Raw genomic sequence first — 21427 nt, forward strand, 5'->3', positions numbered from 1 at the left:
TAATCTGCTAACATCCTTAAAACAATTATATTTTCTACAACAAAAAGTATTAATTATGCGGAAACAGAGAATACATTTTATAAGAAAAATGTGTGCTTTGCAGTTTTTGACTCTACCTTATGAAGTGAATAAAGCATTGTCTAAACAACTACCTACTGATAAAAAGTAAGCCACAAGTGTAAATTATAAGAAAGGTCTTTTCATGAAGACGTGAGTAACAAGGAGGAAATTCCATTCTTATCTCAAGGCCTCATACTGTGAGCCTTACAAAGCAAACTAAATCACGAGCTGTGTAATTCAGCACAAATATATTCTACTTTGAAAGTTCAAAACACATTTTCCAAATTAAATGTACATTCTATAGTGAGGATAAATCTAAACTAAACACAATTAATCAACCATGAATTAATTAATTGAGCATGGTTTTACATGATTCATTAGACTGAAAGCATCTGAGCAGGCCTCGTTCATTTTTTTTATTTTTCATTCACCAAATGTGCCACTTTTAAAATGCAGTTTGTGTCTGAAATTCAAAGCAGTTTATTTTCATTTAGTAATGCCTAAATCTAAAGATGAAATCTGTGCTCTATCAACCATAAAGATCTCTATTGGGGATTCCAATTCTAAGTATCCCATGCAGTACTTAACTGTGATAAACATGCACTCCTAACATGCACACACACTATGCCAATATCAAGCTAGGATTTCCAGATTTTTGGGGTTGGCAGCCAGCTTATCCCGGCTTAAACCAGAAGACAGACAGAATTAAGCATTTAATTAACTCAGTTGTACAAACACTGTGCATATATGTGATACAATGCATGCTGTTACACATGTGGAAGGCAAATTGTTGTGAAACTATTACCACCCATTGTGCTAAAAAAACACCCATGTTATCATCTATGTATTGTCCATTGATGAGAAGACTTGCATGTACAATTCAGGACATACTCTTGGTTGAATTTCCATGGGCTATATGTTATGTTATGTCCAGTGCCTTGTATTTTAACCAACTACCGGAGAGGTTGGCGGATTCCATATTTTGTACTCAAGACTCCTCAAAGCTGTGTTAATCACACAGAGGCGTAAGACATGGTGCCAACATTTTATCACATGCAAAAACAACAATTGATGGACAGAATGCAGAACAATGTCATACATTCACCCCAGTACAGAGATCTGGGCCTAAATGCATCCTTTTTTTGCACTCCACACCACCCCAGGTCAGACATGGCCATATGCAAATCAGCCTTGACCCTGTGCCTCATGGGAACAGTCCAGCCCGAACTGCCAAGCCATGTCTTTCCTGGACCGGAATCAAGCGTCCAAGGACCGGTTTCTGGCTATCAGCCTTCATCAGCCTGGATAGCTTGACTCCAGTGGTGTGGAGAGCATGGGACTCACGTCTGAGCATACCCATCCCACTCGGGGTGACAAATGCAAAAACAACAATTGATGGACAGAATGCAGAACAATGTCATACATTCACCCCAGTACAGAGATCTGGGCCTAAATCCATCATTTTTTTGCACTCCACACCACCCCAGGTCAGACATGGCCATATGCAAATCAGTCTTGACCCTGTGCCTCATGGGAACCGTCCAGCCCGAACTGCCAAGCCATGTCTTTCCTGGACCGGAATCAAGCATCCAAGGACCGGTTTCTGGCTAGTGGGACGGGTATGCTCAGACGTGAGTCCCGTGCGCTCCATGCCACTGGAATCAAGTTATCCAGGCTGATCCCCTTGGCTGCTTCTTTCCAGTCCAGGGAGGACCTGGCTTGGCAGTTCGGGCTGGACTGTTCCCATGGGGCACAGGGTCAAGACTGATTTGCATATGGCTGGGTTTAAACTGGAATGGCATGGTGAGCAAAAAAACAATGGATTTAGGCCCAGATCTCTGAGTCTATATAACGGGAATCCGCCCAAGACACTTGGTTGCCTCCACGCGCTAGCATCGACAACATTAAAGTTACAGATCCTGACTTGACGCTAAGACTGCTGTCACTCGGTAAAGCCTGACTTTGTTGAAGCCCTTTTACGGCCAGAACATAAGGACTGGTTTTGAATAAACAGACATTATACAGTGTTCGGCACGTTTTCGCTGAAGCCTCATTCCGCTTCACTTTTAGCTTGTAATCATTAAAGCTGTCCAACTTGGAACGTGATTAAGCGTCCGAAGTCAAAAACACTCTTTATTTTCTGCTCAAAGCTGAACTTTATACGAAATCCATATACTCAGTTCTCTTTTTTTTTTTAAAAACACACGAACCTCCGTGGAGGCAACAGTATCAAACCTTCTTTTAATCAGGTTAATCAGTATTACTCCTGTTTTCATCATTTATGATAACTACCATACACAATCGAGGATAAGAAGCAAAAAACCGAAAAACATTTGCTTTCCTCGAGATTTCTACTAATTCAAAAAGTCATTGTTCTCGCCCGAGCATCCGGCCATATAAATAAATAAAGTCCTTCGGTAACACCAGAAACGTTAACAGTGATCCTGCTGTAGAAAATTTGAATTCTGTCTTGAGAAAGGCGCTGGTCGCTGAAACGCGCGTCAACACACAACCTACTTTTCATTGTTAAAAGAATTCATAAAATATTGTTTCATTTAATCCTTGAGTGTAATTCATAATTTTAAATGATATGGTTTTATAATTCTACAAATGTTTTTCACAATTAAAATTTATTGTCTGTTTTTCAATTGATGCACTTGTTTATGTTTATATTTTATGAACTATAAAATAGTCTGTATAATAAAAATAAGTTTTTAACTGGAAGCTGTTCAGTTCTAGTCTATGTCCTACCACCATTGAGTGGGCAATCATAAGTTACCGCCTAGGTTGTTTTCTCCATTCTGGGGTGAATGTATGACATTGTTCTGCATTCTGTCCATCAATTGTTGTTTTTGCATTTGTCACCCCGAGTGGGATGGGTATGCTCAGACGTGAGTCCCATACTCTCCACACCACTGGAGTGAAGCTATCAAGGCTGATGACGGCTGATAGCCAAAAACCGGTTCTTGGATGCCTGATTCCGGTCCAGGAAAGACATGGCTTGGCAGTTCGGGCTGGACTGTTCCCATGAGGCACAGGGTCAAGACTGATTTGCATATGGCCATGTCTGACCTGGGGTGGTGTGGAGTGCAAAAAAACGATGGATTTAGGCCCAGATCTCTGTACTGGGGTGAGTGTATGACATTGTTCTACATTCTGTCCATCAATTGTTGTTTTTGCATTTGTCACCCCGAGTGGGATGGGTATGCTCAGACGTGAGTCCCATGCTCTCCACACCACTGGAGTCAAGCTATCCAGGCTGATGACGGCTGATAGCCAGAAACCGGTCCTTGGATGCTTGATTCCGGTCAAGGAAAGACATGGCTTGGCAGTTCGGGCTGGACTGTTCCCATAAGGCACAGGGTCAAGACTGATTTGCATATGACCATGTCGGACCTGGGGTGGTGTGGAGTGCAAAAAAATGATGGATTTAAGCCCAGATGTCTGTACTGGGGTGAATGTATGACATTGTTCTGCATTCTGTCCATCAATTGTTGTTTTTGCATTTGTCACCCCGAGTGGGATGGGTATGCTCAGACGTGAGTCCCATGCTCTCCACACCACTGGAGTCAAGCTATCCAGGCTGATGACGGCTGATAGACAGAAACCGGTCCTTGGATGCTTGATTCCGGTCAGGAAAGACATGGCTTGGCAGTTCGGGCTGGACTGTTCCCATGAGGCACAGGGTCAAGACTGATTTGCATATGGCCATGTCTGACCTGGGGTGGTGTGGAGTGCAAAAAAACCATGGATTTAAGGCCCAGATCTCTGTACTGGGGTGAATGTATGACACTGTTCTGCATTCTGTCCATCAATTGTTGTTTTAACATTTTATCACAGGCACCTCTTTCAATGGAGGCTCTTAATAGCCCCATAGGTCATCACAGGCAAAAGGACCCTTGTGTCGCACTCTGTAGGGAGAGACATCAGCCACGTTTCAAAACAGAATTGTTGTCTTTGCATCGTAAAGAGCAAACAGAGTAGGACAGGTGAAAAGGTGTCCTACTTACTCCATCAAAGAAATGCCCGGTTATTCATCATAACTCCTGAATGTGTGGGTTTGTTCGGCAGGCACCACATTTGATTGCATTGCTTGGAATGAGGCAACTGATGTCATCACTGAGGTCATATAATGAAGTATGTGTGCATAAATACTGTTGCCGCTCTTCTGTGTTAGCCCAAATAATGTATCCTGGCAATACTACAATGTAATACCACTGTCACTGGTAACATGGTAAAATCAGGCAGAAAAAGAGACGACATGTGATACGCTCTTAGAGAGGCACGAGGAGTGTGTAAATTTCCAATCACTGCATTGTAATATCACAGTTGCTGGTTATATAAGAAATTGTTAAATAGTCAAGATCAATGTGTAACATCCCAAATAGAGAAAGTGGCTCTATATTACACAGGGTGCATACTGCAGTCACTTAATGTCTTAATACATATCAATGGTGGAAGAGCCCCTGAAGGATGATGTGGAAATGCTGAAGAGCTAACCAGACACATATATGTCCGTATCCTTAATGTAATGCTATAGGACTGCTATAAAAGCATTTGTATCATGGCTGTGCACCATGGTAGCCTGTGGGAAACAATTACCTCAAGCTGAGCCAATAGGTATCATCATTTAATCTCCTGAGATTGATTGACAATCTGTATATGCACTTCTACTCCTTCTCACCGACTTTCTCATTTTGTAATTGGCTGTTGTGATCTATAGAGATGCAAACGGAGTCTGAAACTCAGGTGGAATTTTCACTAGTGGAGTACAAGTTTGGCAGAAATTTGGCTTAGTTAGGGAATCCCTAAACAACATTTGATTCAGGATCCATCATATTGGCTATGCTTATTAAATCAGTATAAGGGGAGGCCTGCACATTCTTAACGTGTTGCTTGACACCAGGCCTATCAGAATCTTTTGTGGGGCCCAGAACAAAATATTTGACAGGGCCCTTCTCTGGTTTATAATTTCAGGAGCACCTTGTATATTGAAAACATTTGCGCTGGGGAAGATAAAAACACGGAGTATCTGGCGCCGGGCTGCTTCAGCTGCCTCATGAAGGAACAGGTCACACCCACGTTTCTTATGATTTAAATGTATTTTGTAACACTAACGCTGGGCCTCCAAAATCATGCAGCCGACTTAAGAACCAAGGCTGTACCCCCTTGCGATGTCTCTGATGGGCATTTGGCACTCAATACCCCACACAGCATCATCTCTATTGAGTCTTGCCTAAAACGTAATGCTGCTGACATATCAATAAAGTTGAGAGTATAGTATCATGTATTTTCCACCCATATAAATCCTTGAGCTTGAAAATCTTCATATTGCTATCAATAATTCCCTGCATTCTGTGTTGGTCTAACTTTTACTGATCTTTTCCCATCAGACTGCAGCATTCATGTCCTGTCACTTTGGATTTGGAACCTGTGTAGTTGTTGGTGTGGCTCCTTCAACTTCTCTCCTTTCCTTTAGTCCTTCATTGCTGTTGGCAGGACGTACCCTGAAAGGATCTACTTTTGGAGGTATGTCAGACAGAAATTATTTGACCGAAAGTACCCCAAACTTTCATCGAAGATTGCTACAAGCTAATATCTGTAATTCGAGCAGTATTAAATTAGTGTACACTTTCTGTAGCTAGCTGTGGTGTACAGCCTACCAAAAGGCAAATAACTTAATTAATACATTGTTTTATTCATTAAAGCTAAACTATCCCGAGTTAGTTTCAGTGGGATGTAACAAAAAGAAAAAAAATCCATGAGAAAATAGCTTTTCACTAAAGCAATTCTTGCTATCAAGAAATGTATTCAAAGAACTCACATAAGTAAGCATATTATCACTGGGGAGGTATATCATTTAGCCAAGTTGCCATTTATGTACCTGTATCTCATGATTGTAAAATTGCTTCCTATGTGGATCTAATTATTTCTATTTTTAGAATTTGGCTTTTAATTAGGGCATTGTTCACAGAGTAAGAGAAGTTTAATCCAAACAAACCTGATTTACAAAGGTTTCTTATCTCTGGCCCAAGAGGTGCCATTATTGTCATTCAGGCTTAACACTGTATTAAGCCTATCATTAGCCAGTAATACCCTCTTCAAGTTGTTTCTATGTTTCCGTACTCACCCCAATCTCAGGTCATTAAGACCCGGGCATGCAGCCCATGCATCCACCATTTCAGTGGAAGTCAAGACCTCTCCTGGCCGCGTACCTCCTGCTGAATTCAGGGATCCCCGTCAGTCTGGCGGCTCCGGTGAAGGCAAAGCAAAACCAAAGGGGAACATTGCAAGCACTCACCCCAGGTCAACTGATCTGGGTTTAATCCATCATAATTCTGTAGCTCACTCTGCCACCCCAGTTCAGACATGGCCATATGCAAATCAGTCTGACCCTGTGCCTCATGGGAAGAGTCCAGCCCGAAATGCCAAGCCATGTCTTCCCTGGACCGGAAACAAGCATCTTGGGACCGGTTTCTGGCTAATCAGCCGTCATCAGCCAGACTAGCTTGAATCCAGTGGCAAAGTGAGCAAGGGACCCACTTCTGGACATACCCTGCCAACTTAGGGCTAACAAAGCAAAACCAAAGGAGATGATGGACGGAGTGTTGAACATTGCAAGCACTCACCTCCAGTCAACTGATCTGGGTTTAATCCATCATCATTCTTTAGCTCACTCCGCCACCCTATTTCAGACATGGCCATATGCAAATCAGTCTGACCCTGTGCCTCATGGGAACAGTCCAGCCTGAACTGCCAAGCCATGTCTTCCCTGGACCGGAAACAAGCATCCTGGGACTGGTTTCTGGCTAATCAGCCGTCATCAGCCAGGCTAGCTTGAATCCAGTGGCAAAGTGAGCAAGGGACCCACGTCTGGGCATACCCTGCCAACTTAGGGCTAACAAAGCAAAACCAAAGGGGATGATGGATGGAGTGTTGAACATTGCAAGCACTCACCCCCAGTCAACTGATCTGGGTTTAATCCATCATCATTCTTTAGCTGACTCCACCACCCCTGTTCAGACATTGCCATATGCAAATCAGTCCGACCCTGTGCCTCATGGGAACAGTCCAGCCCGAACTACCAAGCCATTTCTTCCCTTGACCGGAAACAAGCATCCTGGGACCGGTTTCTGGCTAATCAGCCGTCATCAGCCAGGCTAGCTTGAATCCAGTGGCAAAGTGAGCAAGGGACCCAAATGAAGGCACTACATTTTGCTGAGTGTGCGCCATGTTTGTGACACCTCCATGGCAAGATTTTTGTTTCGCGGCACGCACCCCCAAAGTGGAAGTTTATTTCTCAAAAACAAAAATGATAATTGGCACTAATGTGCAGGGAGCTATCTCCCTAGGTGTGGGGGTCATTGTGTGGTTTTCCACCATGCTTGCATAGCAGTTTTGGATAGGGAAAATTAGCAGCAGTCTCCATGACTTAAATGAGGCAGAGTAACTTTCAATGTAAACTGAGGTAGCACTCCCCCACTAAAACTGGGAAGTGTCCCCCGGGCTCCAGAATTGTCCTTATATGAAGGTTTCACCAAGGTTTTCAAAAAGTAAATGCCAAATGTTTGCTTTGAAAATATGTTCGTATTTAATCCATCTTGTTGTATTCACAAGGATATATTCAACTCTTGTATAGTCATTCCTTCAAATTCAAATTATGCACTCTAACAATCCCAATGCATTTCGGCATATACTGGATGCCTTCATCTGGGGATATGTGTTCTGTCAACAAAGGAAAAAAATAATGGGTATACAAGGTAATGCGCAAGAGGGTTTGAACAACGTATCATCATGCGGATAATGAATTAAAAAGAGCCTCTATGGGGTAAAGGTGCTCATTAACTATTTCGGAAAGGATGTTGTGAAAAGAATTGTGCAAAGAATTGTGCCGTGTGGACGCTATCAAAAAGCCCACCGGTTAATGCTAAAACACGTGATTACCAGTTTGTGCGAACAATAAAAAAAATATACCCGACTAGTGTGCTCCAACCCGTGGTTGTGAATGAACAACGGCGGGTTAGGGGACGGCCGAATCTGAGTTAATGGAAAATGGTGTTAGAAACTCGAAGGTGCCCTGGCTACGTTTTACGATAAAAAGTGCTCTTACATGCATATCGTGAAACTTATTCAAAGCAGACGATTTAGAAGCGAGGCTTACCGTGGCGTGCAAACGCAGCGAGGTGAAAGAAGGTGTGGCTGTTCCCATACCGGGTTAGGGCGTGGCTAGACCCCGGAAGTGTTTTAATCTCTAAAGGTTGCTAGGCAACGTGTTGTTACCGTATAGGTTAAAAAGGCGAAAAATCGGTTGCATTTCTCTCCAATGTATGCGGCACATTTACAAAAACCTGAGTTCAGCTGAGGGATAATCATTAAGCCATAAGGGTAACAGTGAAGTAGACTTACAGATGTGTTAATGAAATTCGGGTGAGTAGAAATCGTGAGGCGTACTTGCAATGTGAACGATGAAGTGAGAGGTTGAAAAGCGGATCTAATACTGCTAGATATCGGTCATCTGAAAGGTCAAAATGAAAACTGAAAAATAGTGGGACTAAATAAACTAGAAAACTCTATGTTTGACAACAGAATGGTTGTTCTCTCAAGTAACATTACCAATATATACATATATATACAAACAATCTGATGATGGGGCTACCCATTAAACGCACACTGGAAAGTATCTACATGTAAAACGTATTTCATAAATAGCATGAATATTCCACACGGTCATTGAGACCGAATGGCTTCATGCTCGATAGTGCAAAAATCCAATAGTTCTCTCACCTTAACAGTTCATTGTGGTTATCCTTGCCTTCTTCTCTGGTGATTGTTTCCAAAGCGCAGTAGCGCATTTGGCTGATGCCATGACCTGCTTCTACAAAGTGTTGGGCGACTGTAGATTTAGCTTGCTTGGTTCTAATATTGGACTTATGCTCATTGAGTCGTGTTTTAAGTTTTCTTTCTGTTTGTCCAACATAAATTTTACCACATGGACACTTCAACATGTAAATAACGTTAGATGTATCACAGGTCGCAGTCGCTCTGATCTTAATTTGGTGTCCTCTCATGGGATGATTGATGGTTTTTCCCTTGATGACGCTGTTGCAGTGGTTGCAATTCCAGCATGGAGTTGTGCCTTTGTATTCAGTGATGGTACGATCAGAATGTTTAATGAGCTCACCCAAAGTTTTTGCTCGTGTGTAGGCAAAGATAGGTTCGGTGTTGAAAATGTTGTTGAAATCAGGTTCAACTCTGAGAATGTCCCAGTGTCTTTTAATGATCTGTTTGTACTTTTTGCTAACTGTCGAATATTTAGAGACGATAGTAATAGATTCCTTTTTGGTTGGTGTTGTGTTGATCAATAATTCATTTCTTGATTTAAGTGCACAACGCTGTTTGGCCTGCTCGAGGATCTGGTGTGGGTACCCACGGGACTTAAATCGCATTGTCATGTTCTGGATCCCTTGATTGAACCTGTCAGTGTCGGATGTGATTCTTTTGGCTCTGATGAGCTGGCTATATGGCAAATGATTTTTGAGTGGTTGCGGGTGAAAACTTGAGTAATGTAAAGTGTTGTTCCTGTCAGTTTCTTTCCTGAATAAGCTGGTTTCAAATCCGGTGGTAGTATTGGTAATCCTGACGTCAAGAAAAGTTATGGATGTGGTTTGAATTTCATGAGTGAACTGTATTCGTTGATCAATGGAATTGAGCAGAGCGAGTTCTGATTGCAATAGGTTCTGTGGGCCTTGCCATTTTAAAAAAATGTCATCAATGAACCTCACAAACATTCTGAGGTGGTCAGTCCATGTGGTTTTGCAGAGGATATGATCCTCCTCAAATCTATGCATAAAGATATTCGCGCATAGGCAGGTGCTGCTGAATTTCCCATTGACGTTCCGGTCATTTGTTGATACCATTCTTCTTTCCAAGCAAAATAACTGTGAAATAGGGTAAATTCAAGTAGTTCCATTAGAAAGATTTTAAATTCATTGTCCAATTCAGTTCTTAGAAGACAGTATTCTACTGCCTCAATGCCCATGGAATGGGGAATGGATGTGTATAGAGATGTAACGTCTACTGTGCACAGTAGAAGATTGCTACGATCTTCTACTGCTACACTATTGAGTTTATTAAGAAAATCGGTGGTATCTCTTATGAAAGTTGGTGTGGAGGTAACAATGGGTTGAAAATATTTGTCAAAAAATTTGCCCACAGGATCGTGGATGCTGCCACACGTAGAAACTATGGGCCTGCACGGGGGTGTATGAAGATTTTTGTGAATTTTTGGAACCAAAAAAAACTTAGGACTTTTAGGATGCTGTGTGGTAAGGTATTTCTTGGTTTTATCAATGATAACTCCATTTTCCAATGCCGAGTTCAGAATGGTGTCTAGTCTCTCCTTAAATTGTGTAGTGGGATTGGTTTGTAACTTGTGGTATGTGTTAGTATCCAAGAGGTGAAGGGATGCCTGACTGTCATAGTACGAGGTTTTTAGAACGACAATTTTGCCGCCTTTGTCAGCTTTTAAACATGTTACCTCGTTGTTGTTTGAGATAGACTTAAGAATGTTGATTTCTTTGATAGTATATTTCTTGTTCTTAGATCTAGGTTGACAATTGAGTTTTGTTAAGTCATTCTTGACTAAGGTTTCAAAGGTATCAAGGCTTTTATGTGAGACCGGTGCTAGAAAAGTACTTTTAGGACGCAGCCCCTTAAGTTGATCTTGTTTAATTACGACTGGAGTTTGTATCACATTATCAAAAAAGTGTCTCAAACGTAGTTTCCTCATGAGTTTGAAAAAAGAGATTTCCAATTCGAGTTTGTTGGTTTGGGCAGTCGGTATAAATGAGGTGCCTTTTTGTAAGGTTTTGATTTGTGTCGTACTGAAATGAAAATCAGAAATGTTAATAACCAAATTCTCAGTTATTTCACCTTGGTTCTGTCCTTCTTGCTTGTTACATTCCGCGTCTGAGGAGGCTCTTTGGTTTTTTCTTTTTGCCCTCCTGGGTCTTCGTGTTGATCCTGACCTACTTCTATAAAAGACTCAGTGGATGTAGATGGAATTTCGGAGGTAGCTGTAGCACTTTGAATGTTGTTAGTAGGTTTTTGTGGAAAAAACCGTCCTCTCCTTCCTTGTTGATTCACTGTGTCGCCCTCCGATGAAGATGTATCAGTGTTAGCGGTGTAGGGTCTGTTCTGGCGTCGTTTGGCATAAATGTCAGCCCACGTGTAAACCTCTCCCATCTTATAGTCGATGGCGTCTCTCCTTAGTTTTCTGACTTTTCGCTCGCTGACCTCAGCGGAATGTTTAGCTAGCTGTTGGTTAATATCATCCATAATTTTAGCAAGTTCCTCAGCAGTGTAGCTGCTTTCTATTTCTGTTTACCACTCGAGCTATGTCCCTGGATAATTCTTCAAGGATGCTGAACAAATCCTCTATTATCAATAGTATCAGATCCAGGCTACATTTGTTTAAGATGGCGTACCATCGGTCTTTAAACTTCTGGACATTCTTGCATAGAGAAGGCTTAAGTGGTATCCTTAGACCCCTTGGAATCCTTTGCGCTCTGTGGTACTTGACCATGGTGTTCGCATGCAGGCGCTGGTTTATCTCCTTTTTTGACAGGTATAATAATTGTCTCACATTCTGTTCTCTTGTGCGATTAGTAGATAGCTCTGTGGTTTCTTCGTTGATGAGTGCATAAATCCGACTCACTTCCTCATTGGTATAGGCAAAAGTTTCTGCTCTTGTGTCAGTCAGGCTGAAAATCTCATCCATATTTGAGCGCGTGCTATCCAGATAGTGTCAGATAAATGCTACTTATAGAGAGGGTATTTCTGGACGCACTGCGATTCTTAAACTAAAATATAGTTCAACAGTCTGTGTGGTGCTCCGGGGTAACGCCCTCCGACTGAGAGCATAATGAATACAAACTGAGGTAGCACTCCCCCACTAAAACTGGGAAGTGTCCCCCGGGCTCCAGAATTGTCCTTATATGAAGGTTTCACCAAGGTTTTCAAAAAGTAAATGCCAAATGTTTGCTTTGAAAATATGTTCGTATTTAATCCATCTTGTTGTATTCACAAGGATATATTCAACTTTTGTATAGTCATTCCTTCAAATTCAAATTATGCACTCTAACAATCCCAATGCATTTCGGCATATACTGGATGTCTTCATCTGGGGATATGTGTTCTGTCAACAAAGGAAAAAAATAATGGGTGTACAAGGTAATGCGCAAGAGGGTTTGAACAACGTATCATCATGCGGATAATGAATTAAAAAGAGCCTCTATGGGGTAAAGGTGCTCATTAACTATTTCGGAAAGGATGTTGTGAAAAGAATTGTGCAAAGAATTGTGCCGTGTGGACGCTATCAAAAAGCCCACCGGTTAATGCTAAAACACGTGATTACCAGTTTGTGCGAACAATAAAAAAAAAATACCCGACTAGTGTGCTCCAACCCGTGGTGGTGAATGAACAACGGCGGGTTAGGGGACGGCCGAATCTGAGTTAATGGAAAATGGTGTTAGAAACTCGAAGGTGCCCTGGCTACGTTTTACGATAAAAAGTGCTCTTACATGCATATCGTGAAACTGATTCAAAGCAGACGATTTAGAAGCGAGGCTTACCGTGGCGTGCAAGCGCAGCGAAGTGAAAGAAGGTGTGGCTGTTCCCATACCGGGTTAGGGCGTGGCTAGACCCCGGAAGTGTTTTAATCTCTAAAGGTTGCTAGGCAACGTGTTGTTACCGTATAGGTTAAAAAGGCGAAAAATCGGTTGCATTTCTCTCCAATGTATGCGGCACATTTACAAAAACCTGAGTTCAGCTGAGGGATAATCATTAAGCCATAAGGGTAACAGTGAAGTAGACTTACAGATGTGTTAATGAAATTCGGGTGAGTAGAAATCGTGAGGCGTACTTACAATGTGAACGATGAAGTGAGAGGTTGAAAAGCAGATCTAATACTGCTAGATATCGGTCATCTGAAAGGTCAAAATGAAAACTGAAAAAATAGTGGGACTAAATAAACTAGAAAACTCTGTAAATGTGCCGCATACATTGGAGAGAAATGCAACCGATTTTTCGCCTTTTTAACCTATACGGTAACAACACGTTGCCTAGCAACCTTTAGAGATTAAAACACTTCCGGGGTCTAGCCACGCCCTAACCCGGTATGGGAACAGCCACACCTTCTTTCACCTCGCTGCGTTTGCACGCCACGGTAAGCCTCGCTTCTAAATCGTCTGCTTTGAATCAGTTTCACGATATGCATGTAAGAGCACTTTTTATCGTAAAACGTAGCCAGGGCACCTTCGAGTTTCTAACACCATTTTCCATTAACTCAGATTCGGCCGTCCCCTAACCCGCCGTTGTTCATTCACCACCACGGGTTGGAGCACACTAGTCGGGTATATTTTTTTATTGTTCGCACAAACTGGTAATCACGTGTTTTAGCATTAACCGGTGGGCTTTTTGATAGCGTCCACACGGCACAATTCTTTGCACAATTCTTTTCACAACATCCTTTCCGAAATAGTTAATGAGCACCTTTACCCCATAGAGGCTCTTTTTAATTCATTATCCGCATGATGATACGTTGTTCAAACCCTCTTGCGCATTACCTTGTACACCCATTATTTTTTTCCTTTGTTGACAGAACACATATCCCCAGATGGAGACTTCCAGTATATGCCGAAATGCATTGGGATTGTTAGAGTGCATAATTTGAATTTGAAGGAATGACTATACAAAAGTTGAATATATCCTTGTGAATACAACAAGATGGATTAAATACGAACATATTTTCAAAGCAAACATTTGGCATTTACTTTTTGAAAACCTTGGTGAAACCTTCATATAAGGACAATTCTGGAGCCCGGGGGACACTTCCCAGTTTTAGTGGGGGAGTGCTACCTCAGTTTGTATTCATTACGCTCTCAGTCGGAGGGCGTTACCCCGGAGCACCACACAGACTGTTGAACTATATTTTAGTTTAAGAATCGCAGTGCGTCCAGAAATACCCTCTCTATAAGTAGCATTTATCTGACACTATCTGGATAGCTCGCGCTCAAATATGGATGAGATTTTCAGCCTGACTGACACAAGAGCAGAAACTTTTGCCTATACCAATGAGGAAGTGAGTCGGATTTATGCACTCATCAACGAAGAAACCACAGAGCTATCTACTAATCGCACAAGAGAACAGAATGTGAGACAATTATTATACCTGTCAAAAAAGGAGATAAACCAGCGCCTGCATGCGAACACCATGGTCAAGTACCACAGAGCGCAAAGGATTCCAAGGGGTCTAAGGATACCACTTAAGCCTTCTCTATGCAAGAATGTCCAGAAATTTAAAGACCGATGGTACGCCATCTTAAACAAATGTAGCCTGGATCTGATACTATTGATAATAGAGGAGTTGTCCAGCATCCTTGAAGAATTATCCAGGGACATAGCTCGAGTGAAAACAGAAATAGAAAGCAGCTACACTGCTGAGGAACTTGCTAAAATTATGGATGATATTAACCAACAGCTAGCTAAACATTCCGCTGAGGTCAGCGAGTGAAAAGTCAGAAAACTAAGGAGAGACACCATCGACTATAAGATGGGAGAGGTTTACACGTGGGCTGACATTTGTGCCAAACGACGCCAGAACAGACCCTACACCGCTAACACTGATACATCTTCATCGGAGGGCGACACAGTGAATCAACAAGGAAGGAGAGGACGGTTTTTTCCACAAAAACCTACTAACAACATTCAAAGTACTACAGCTACCTCCAAAATTCCATCTACATCCACTGAGTCTTTTTTAAGAAGTAGGCCAGGATCAACACGAAGACCCAGGAGGGCAAAAAGAAAAAAACAAAGAGCCTCCTCAGACGCGGAATGTAACAAGCAAGAAGGACAGAACCAAGGTGAAATAACTGAGAATTTGGTTATTAACATTTCTGATTTTCATTTCAGTACGACACAAATCAAAACCTTACAAAAAGGCACCTCATTTATACCAACGACCCAAACCAACAAACTCGAATTGGAAATCTCTTTTTTCAAACTCATGAGGAAACTACGTTTGAAACACTTTTTTGATAATGTGATACAAACTCCAGTCGTAATTGAACAAGATCAACTTAAGGGGCTGCGTCCTAAAAGCACTTTTCTAGCACCGGTCTCACATAAAAGCCTTGATACCTTTGAAACCTTAGTCAAGAATGACTTAACAAAACTCAATTGTCAACCTAGATCTAAGAACAAGAACTATACTATCAAAGAAATCAACATTCTTAAGTCTATCTCAAACAACAACGAGGTAACATGTGTAAAAGCTGACAAAGGCGGCGCAATCGTCGTTCTAAACACCTCGTACTATGACAGTCAGGCATCCCTTCACCTCTTGGATACTAACACATACCACAAGTTACAAACCAATCCCACTACACAATTTAAGGAGAGACTAGACACCATTCTGAACTCGGCATTGGAAAATGGAGTTATCATTGATAAAACCAAGAAATACCTTACCACACAGCATCCTAAAAGTCCTAAGTTTTTTTTGGTTCCAAAAATTCACAAAAATCTTCATACACCCCCGTGCAGGCCCATAGTTTCTACGTGTTGCAGCATCCACGATCCTGTGGGCAAATTTTTGGACAAATATTTTCAACCCATTGTTACCTCCACACCAACTTTCATAAGAGATACCACCGATTTTCTTAATAAACTCAATAGTGTAGCAGTAGAAGATCGTAGCAATCTTCTACTGTGCACAGTAGACGTTACATCTCTATACACATCCATTCCCCATTCCATGGGCATTGAGGCAGGAGAATACTGTCTTCTAAGAACTGAATTGGACAATGAATTTAAAATCTTTCTAATGGAACTACTTGAATTTACCCTATTTCACAGTTATTTTGCTTGGAAAGAAGATTGGTATCAACAAATGACCGGAACGTCAATGGGAAATTCGGCAGCACCTGCCTATGCGAATATCTTTATGCATAGATTTGAGGAGGATCATATCCTCTGCAAAACCACATGGACTGACCACCTCAGAATGTTTGTGAGGTTCATTGATGACATTTTTTTAATATGGCAAGGCCCACAGAACCTATTGCAATCAGAACTCGCTCTGCTCAATTCCATTGATCAACGAATACAGTTCACTCATGAAATTCAAACCACATTCATAACTTTTCTTGACGTCAGGATTACCAATACTACCACCGGATTTGAAACCAGCTTATTCAGGAAAGAAACTGACAGGAACAACACTTTACATTACTCAAGTTTTCACCCGCAACCACTCAAAAATCATTTGCCATATAGCCAACTCATCAGAGCCAAAAGAATCACATCCGACACTGACAGGTTCAATCAAGAGATCCAGAACATGACAATGCGATTTAAGTCCCGTGGGTACCCACACCAGATCCTCGAGCAGGCCAAACAGCGTTGTGCACTTAAATCAAGAAATGAATTATTGATCAACACAACACCAACCAAAAAGGAATCTATTACTATCGTCTCTAAATATTCGACAGTTAGCAAAAAGTACAAACAGATCATTAAAAGACACTGGGACATTCTCAGAGTTGAACCTGATTTCAACAACATTTTCAACACCGAACCTATCTTTGCCTACACACGAGCAAAACATTTGGGTGAGCTCATTAAACATTCTGATCGTACCATCACTGAATACAAAGGCACAACTCCATGCTGGAATTGCAACCACTGCAACAGCGTCATCAAGGGAAAAACCATCAATCATCCCATGAGAGGACACCAAATTAAGATCAGAGCGACTGCGACCTGTGATACATCTAACGTTATTTACATGTTGAAGTGTCCGTGTGGTAAATTTTATGTTGGACAAACAGAAAGAAAACTTAAAACACGACTCAATGAGCATAAGTCCAACATTAGAACCAAGCAAGCTAAATCTACAGTCGCCCAACACTTTGTAGAAGCAGGTCATGGCATCAGCCAAATGCGCTACTGCGCTTTGGAAACAATCACCAGAGAAGAAGGCAAGGATAACCACAATGAACTGTTAAGGAGAGAGAACTATTGGATTTTTGCACTATCGAGCATGAAGCCATTCGGTCTCAATGACCGTGTGGAATATTCATGCTACTTTTGAAATACGTTTTACATGTAGATACTTTCCAGTGTGCGTTTAATGGGTAGCCCCATCATCAGATTGTTTGTATATATATGTATATATTGGTAATGTTACTTGAGAGAACAACCATTCTGTTGTCGAACATAGAGTTTTCTAGTTTATTTAGTCCCACTATTTTTTCAGTTTTCATTTTGACCTTTCAGATGACCGATATCTAGCAGTATTAGATCCGCTTTTCAACCTCTCACTTCATCGTTCACATTGCAAGTACGCCTCACGATTTCTACTCACCCGAATTTCATTAACACATCTGTAAGTCTACTTCACTGTTACCCTTATGGCTTAATGATTATCCCTCAGCTGAACTCAGGTTTTTGTAAATGTGCCGCATACATTGGAGAGAAATGCAACCGATTTTTCGCCTTTTTAACCTATACGGTAACAACACGTTGCCTAGCAACCTTTAGAGATTAAAACACTTCCGGGGTCTAGCCACGCCCTAACCCGGTATGGGAACAGCCACACCTTTTTTCACCTCGCTGCGTTTGCACGCCACGGTAAGCCTCGCTTCTAAATCGTCTGCTTTGAATCAGTTTCACGATATGCATGTAAGAGCACTTTTTTATCGTAAAACGTAGCCAGGGCACCTTCGAGTTTCTAACACCATTTTCCATTAACTCAGATTCGGCCGTCCCCTAACCCGCCGTTGTTCATTCACAACCACGGGTTGGAGCACACTAGTCGGGTATATTTTTTTATTGTTCGCACAAACCGGTAATCACGTGTTTTAGCATTAACCGGTGGGCTTTTTGATAGCGTCCACACGGCACAATTCTTTGCACAATTCTTTTCACAACATCCTTTCCGAAATAGTGAATGAGCACCTTTACCCCATAGAGGCTCTTTTTAATTCATTATCCGCATGATGATACGTTGTTCAAACCCTCTTGCGCATTACCTTGTATACCCATTATTTTTAGGTCGAGCAGACGTATTCTTGTCTGTCTCGACAACTATTGTTGCTGCTTTTTGGGAATGTAGTCACCAATCTGGCATGAGCGTTTCCCTTGCAGTTTTCACCGCCGGAGCGCGCGCGTCTGACCCGCGCATGCGCAGAGTAACTCACAGCCATTTTTTTTTTCAGACTTTTATATAGCGCGAACTAGACTCGAACCGAATCAGGTATCAGAGCGCTTTACATATAGGCAGCCCCCACCCCTCTGCATGCACGCACACACAGGCGAGCGCATGCACACACATACAGGCACACGGCACACAGACACTCGCTCACACACACACCCCCCTCCCCCACAGTCACACACACGCACTCCAAGACACATACACACACGCACGCACGCACGCACGCACACACACACACACAGCCCGCCCTCGCGCGCGCGCACACATGCTCCCCCCTCGCCCCGCTCAGCAACCCACTCACCGGCTTCCTTCGTGCGGCGGCTCTCCTCAGCTGCAGGGCCCGGCAGCAGGACTCTTCTTCCCTCCTTCGGCACCGGGGCGCAGGGTAGGCTCCTGCCTGCTCCGGTGCTCCCCTCCAAACACGGCTCCAATCGCGGCTCTTCCGGTTGTCGCGCCGGCCTGCCTGACTTCCTGGTTGCAGGCCAGCAGAGTGACGGCGGTGATTTGCGGTACTTATTTATTTAGTTATTTATGCATTTTTATTAGCGCGGACTTTACCCGAAGGCGGTATTAATTTATTTATGTATTTATGCATTTTTATATAGCGCGGACTTTACCCAAAGGCGGTATTTATTTATTCATGTATTTATGCATTTTTATACAGCGCGGACTTTACCCGAAGGCGTCAGAGCGCTTCACATTAGGAACAGAAATGAAATATAATGAGAAACATTACAATAGAACAGGTTGCAAAAACATACGTTACTTACATAAGGTAATAGTGACAATTGTGAGCAACCAAAATTACATGAGGTAGTAAAGGTAATAGTGACAATGGTGAGTAAACAAAATACTTGTTTCAATGGCTTGCCTTGTACAACTTGTTTGTCTCTCCCTGGAGTATAGACTCATTTCGTGTCCTTCCACTGTTTACTTTTAGGGAGATACTTTTATTGCTTCAACAAAAAAATTGAGGTAATGGCATGAACGTGTCATGGTACTGCTGGCAGTCCTACCATTCAAGTTCACACGTGTGAAAATGTACGCTTGTGCATACAAAATGACACAGGCGGTTTTCTTTTATTTATCGTTTCGAGATCGTGAATGCTTATTGCACTGCCGCTGGTCCTGCGTGGCTGGCGACCCCTCGTGTCCTGCCGCTGGTTCAATTGAGTTGTGCACGTTTAGGTGCAGTCGAGTTCTTTTACTTTTCCACGCTGGGTCAGGTGCTACATCTTTCCTCATAAACGGTCTGTTCTCAATTTCAGGTAGTGTTAGCTTTTCACATGAAAACAATATGGTATTAGGTGCCCACATGGTCATCCCCAATGCTTTTGTAACATGGTGTGCAAACTAGAATCCTGCAGCAGTAAAGGGCTCGAGGTATGTGGCAATATTCACTAAATTATTCGCCATGGAAGGCCATATTATGCAATTAAGTTATGCACCAGTTTGTGTGTCACTAATGTTTGGTGTTTTTTTGACATTTTAGCACATTTCTACAAAAATGATAGTATTATGAAATATGTAAAAGAAAGGACTAGTTTAAATTTTAAATCAACATGACATGTGCACACAACAATGGCGCCTGCCGCCCGCAGCCCTGTCCCGCCCTCGGAAATGCTTTCAGTCTTAATCAGCCTGTTTCGTTATCCTGTTATAGTTGTAAACGTGATTACTTTTTCTCCTGAATTTCTGTTCTTAGTCATAAAGTGAAAAACACATGCTTGTTGGCTGCTAGTAGCCTCACTCCCTTGGCAACAGCTTTACTAATGCCATGAGTCACGCTGTAGCTATAATACATGTGCGACGTGGAGATTTTATTTTTTATTTCGGTTGCTTCTATTTAAAGGGGTGGCTTTTTAAATAGACCGAATTGGTGGAAAGAACATGTTGTCTCGAAGCCCCCTCTCGCTCCCCTGCACACCAATCACAACCAACCCCATCCATCTTCTGTGCATCATGCTGGTACCAATGCGTTTTGCACCAGTAAAGATATGCAAAAGGTCTCGCATTTATGCGAGTCTCACACTCACACTCACACACCCTCACCTCACACCCCGTCACGCTCACACCCCCTCACCCCCACACACACCCTAACCCTCACACCCCCTCACCCCCCTCACCCTCACACCCCCTCATCCTCACACCCCCTCACCCTCACACCCCCTCACCCTCACAACCCTCTTACCCTCACACACCCTCACTACCCCTCACACACCCACCCTCACATCCTCACACCCCCTCATCCTCACAACCCTCTTACCCTCACAACCCTTTCACCCTCACTCACCCTCACTCACCCACCCTCACCCTCACACCCTCACCCTCACACCCACTCAGCCTCACAACCCTCTCACCCTCACAACCCTCTTACCCTCACACACCCTCAGTCACCGACCCTCACCCACTTACCCTCACCCACCCTCACTCACACTCACTCACCCTCACTCACCCTCACACACCCTCACCAGCATGGCATAACAAAACATAGAATAGCATACTAAAACACAGCATAGCATAGCATAACAAAACAAAGCATAGGATAGCAAAACAAAACATAGCATAACAAAACACAACAAAACATAGCATAGCATAACAAAACATAGCATAGCAAAACACAACAAAGCATAGCATAGCATAACAAAACACAAGAAAATAGCATAGTATAACAAAACATAGCATAACAAAACAAAGCATAGCATAACATAACAAAGCATAGCATAACATAACAAAGCCTAGCATATAGCATCACTCAGCACCACCCCAGCATCACTCAGCACCACACCAGCATCACTCAGCACCACCACGCACCACCACATTATCACTCAGCACCACCACAGCACCACTCAGCACCACCACAGCATCACTCAGCACCTCCACAGCACCACCACAGCACCACTCAGCACCACCACAGCATCATTCAGCACCACCACAGCGTCACTCAGCACCACCACAGCATCACTCAGCACCACCACATCACTCAGCACCACCACAGCAGCACTCAGCACCACCACATTATCACTCAGCACCACCACATTATCACTCAGCACCACCACAGCACCACCACAGCACCACTCAGTACCACCA

The 21427-nt window shown here is 42.7% G+C and overlaps 1 protein-coding gene across 1 annotated transcript in view; it reads left to right on the forward strand.

Moving 5' to 3' along the window:
• Nucleotides 1-21427, forward strand: part of LOC144819620 (alcohol dehydrogenase 1-like) — a 177192-nt gene that overhangs the window by 107755 nt on the left and 48010 nt on the right. Inside the window, exon 7 of the mRNA XM_078677439.1 lies at nt 5454-5589. Coding sequence (XP_078533565.1) covers nt 5454-5589 — 136 coding nt within the window. The remainder of the gene's footprint in view (nt 1-5453; nt 5590-21427) is intronic.

Source organism: Lissotriton helveticus, chromosome 2_1 (assembly GCF_964261635.1).
Source record: "Lissotriton helveticus chromosome 2_1, aLisHel1.1, whole genome shotgun sequence".
NCBI classification, from domain to species: Eukaryota; Metazoa; Chordata; class Amphibia; order Caudata; family Salamandridae; genus Lissotriton; species Lissotriton helveticus.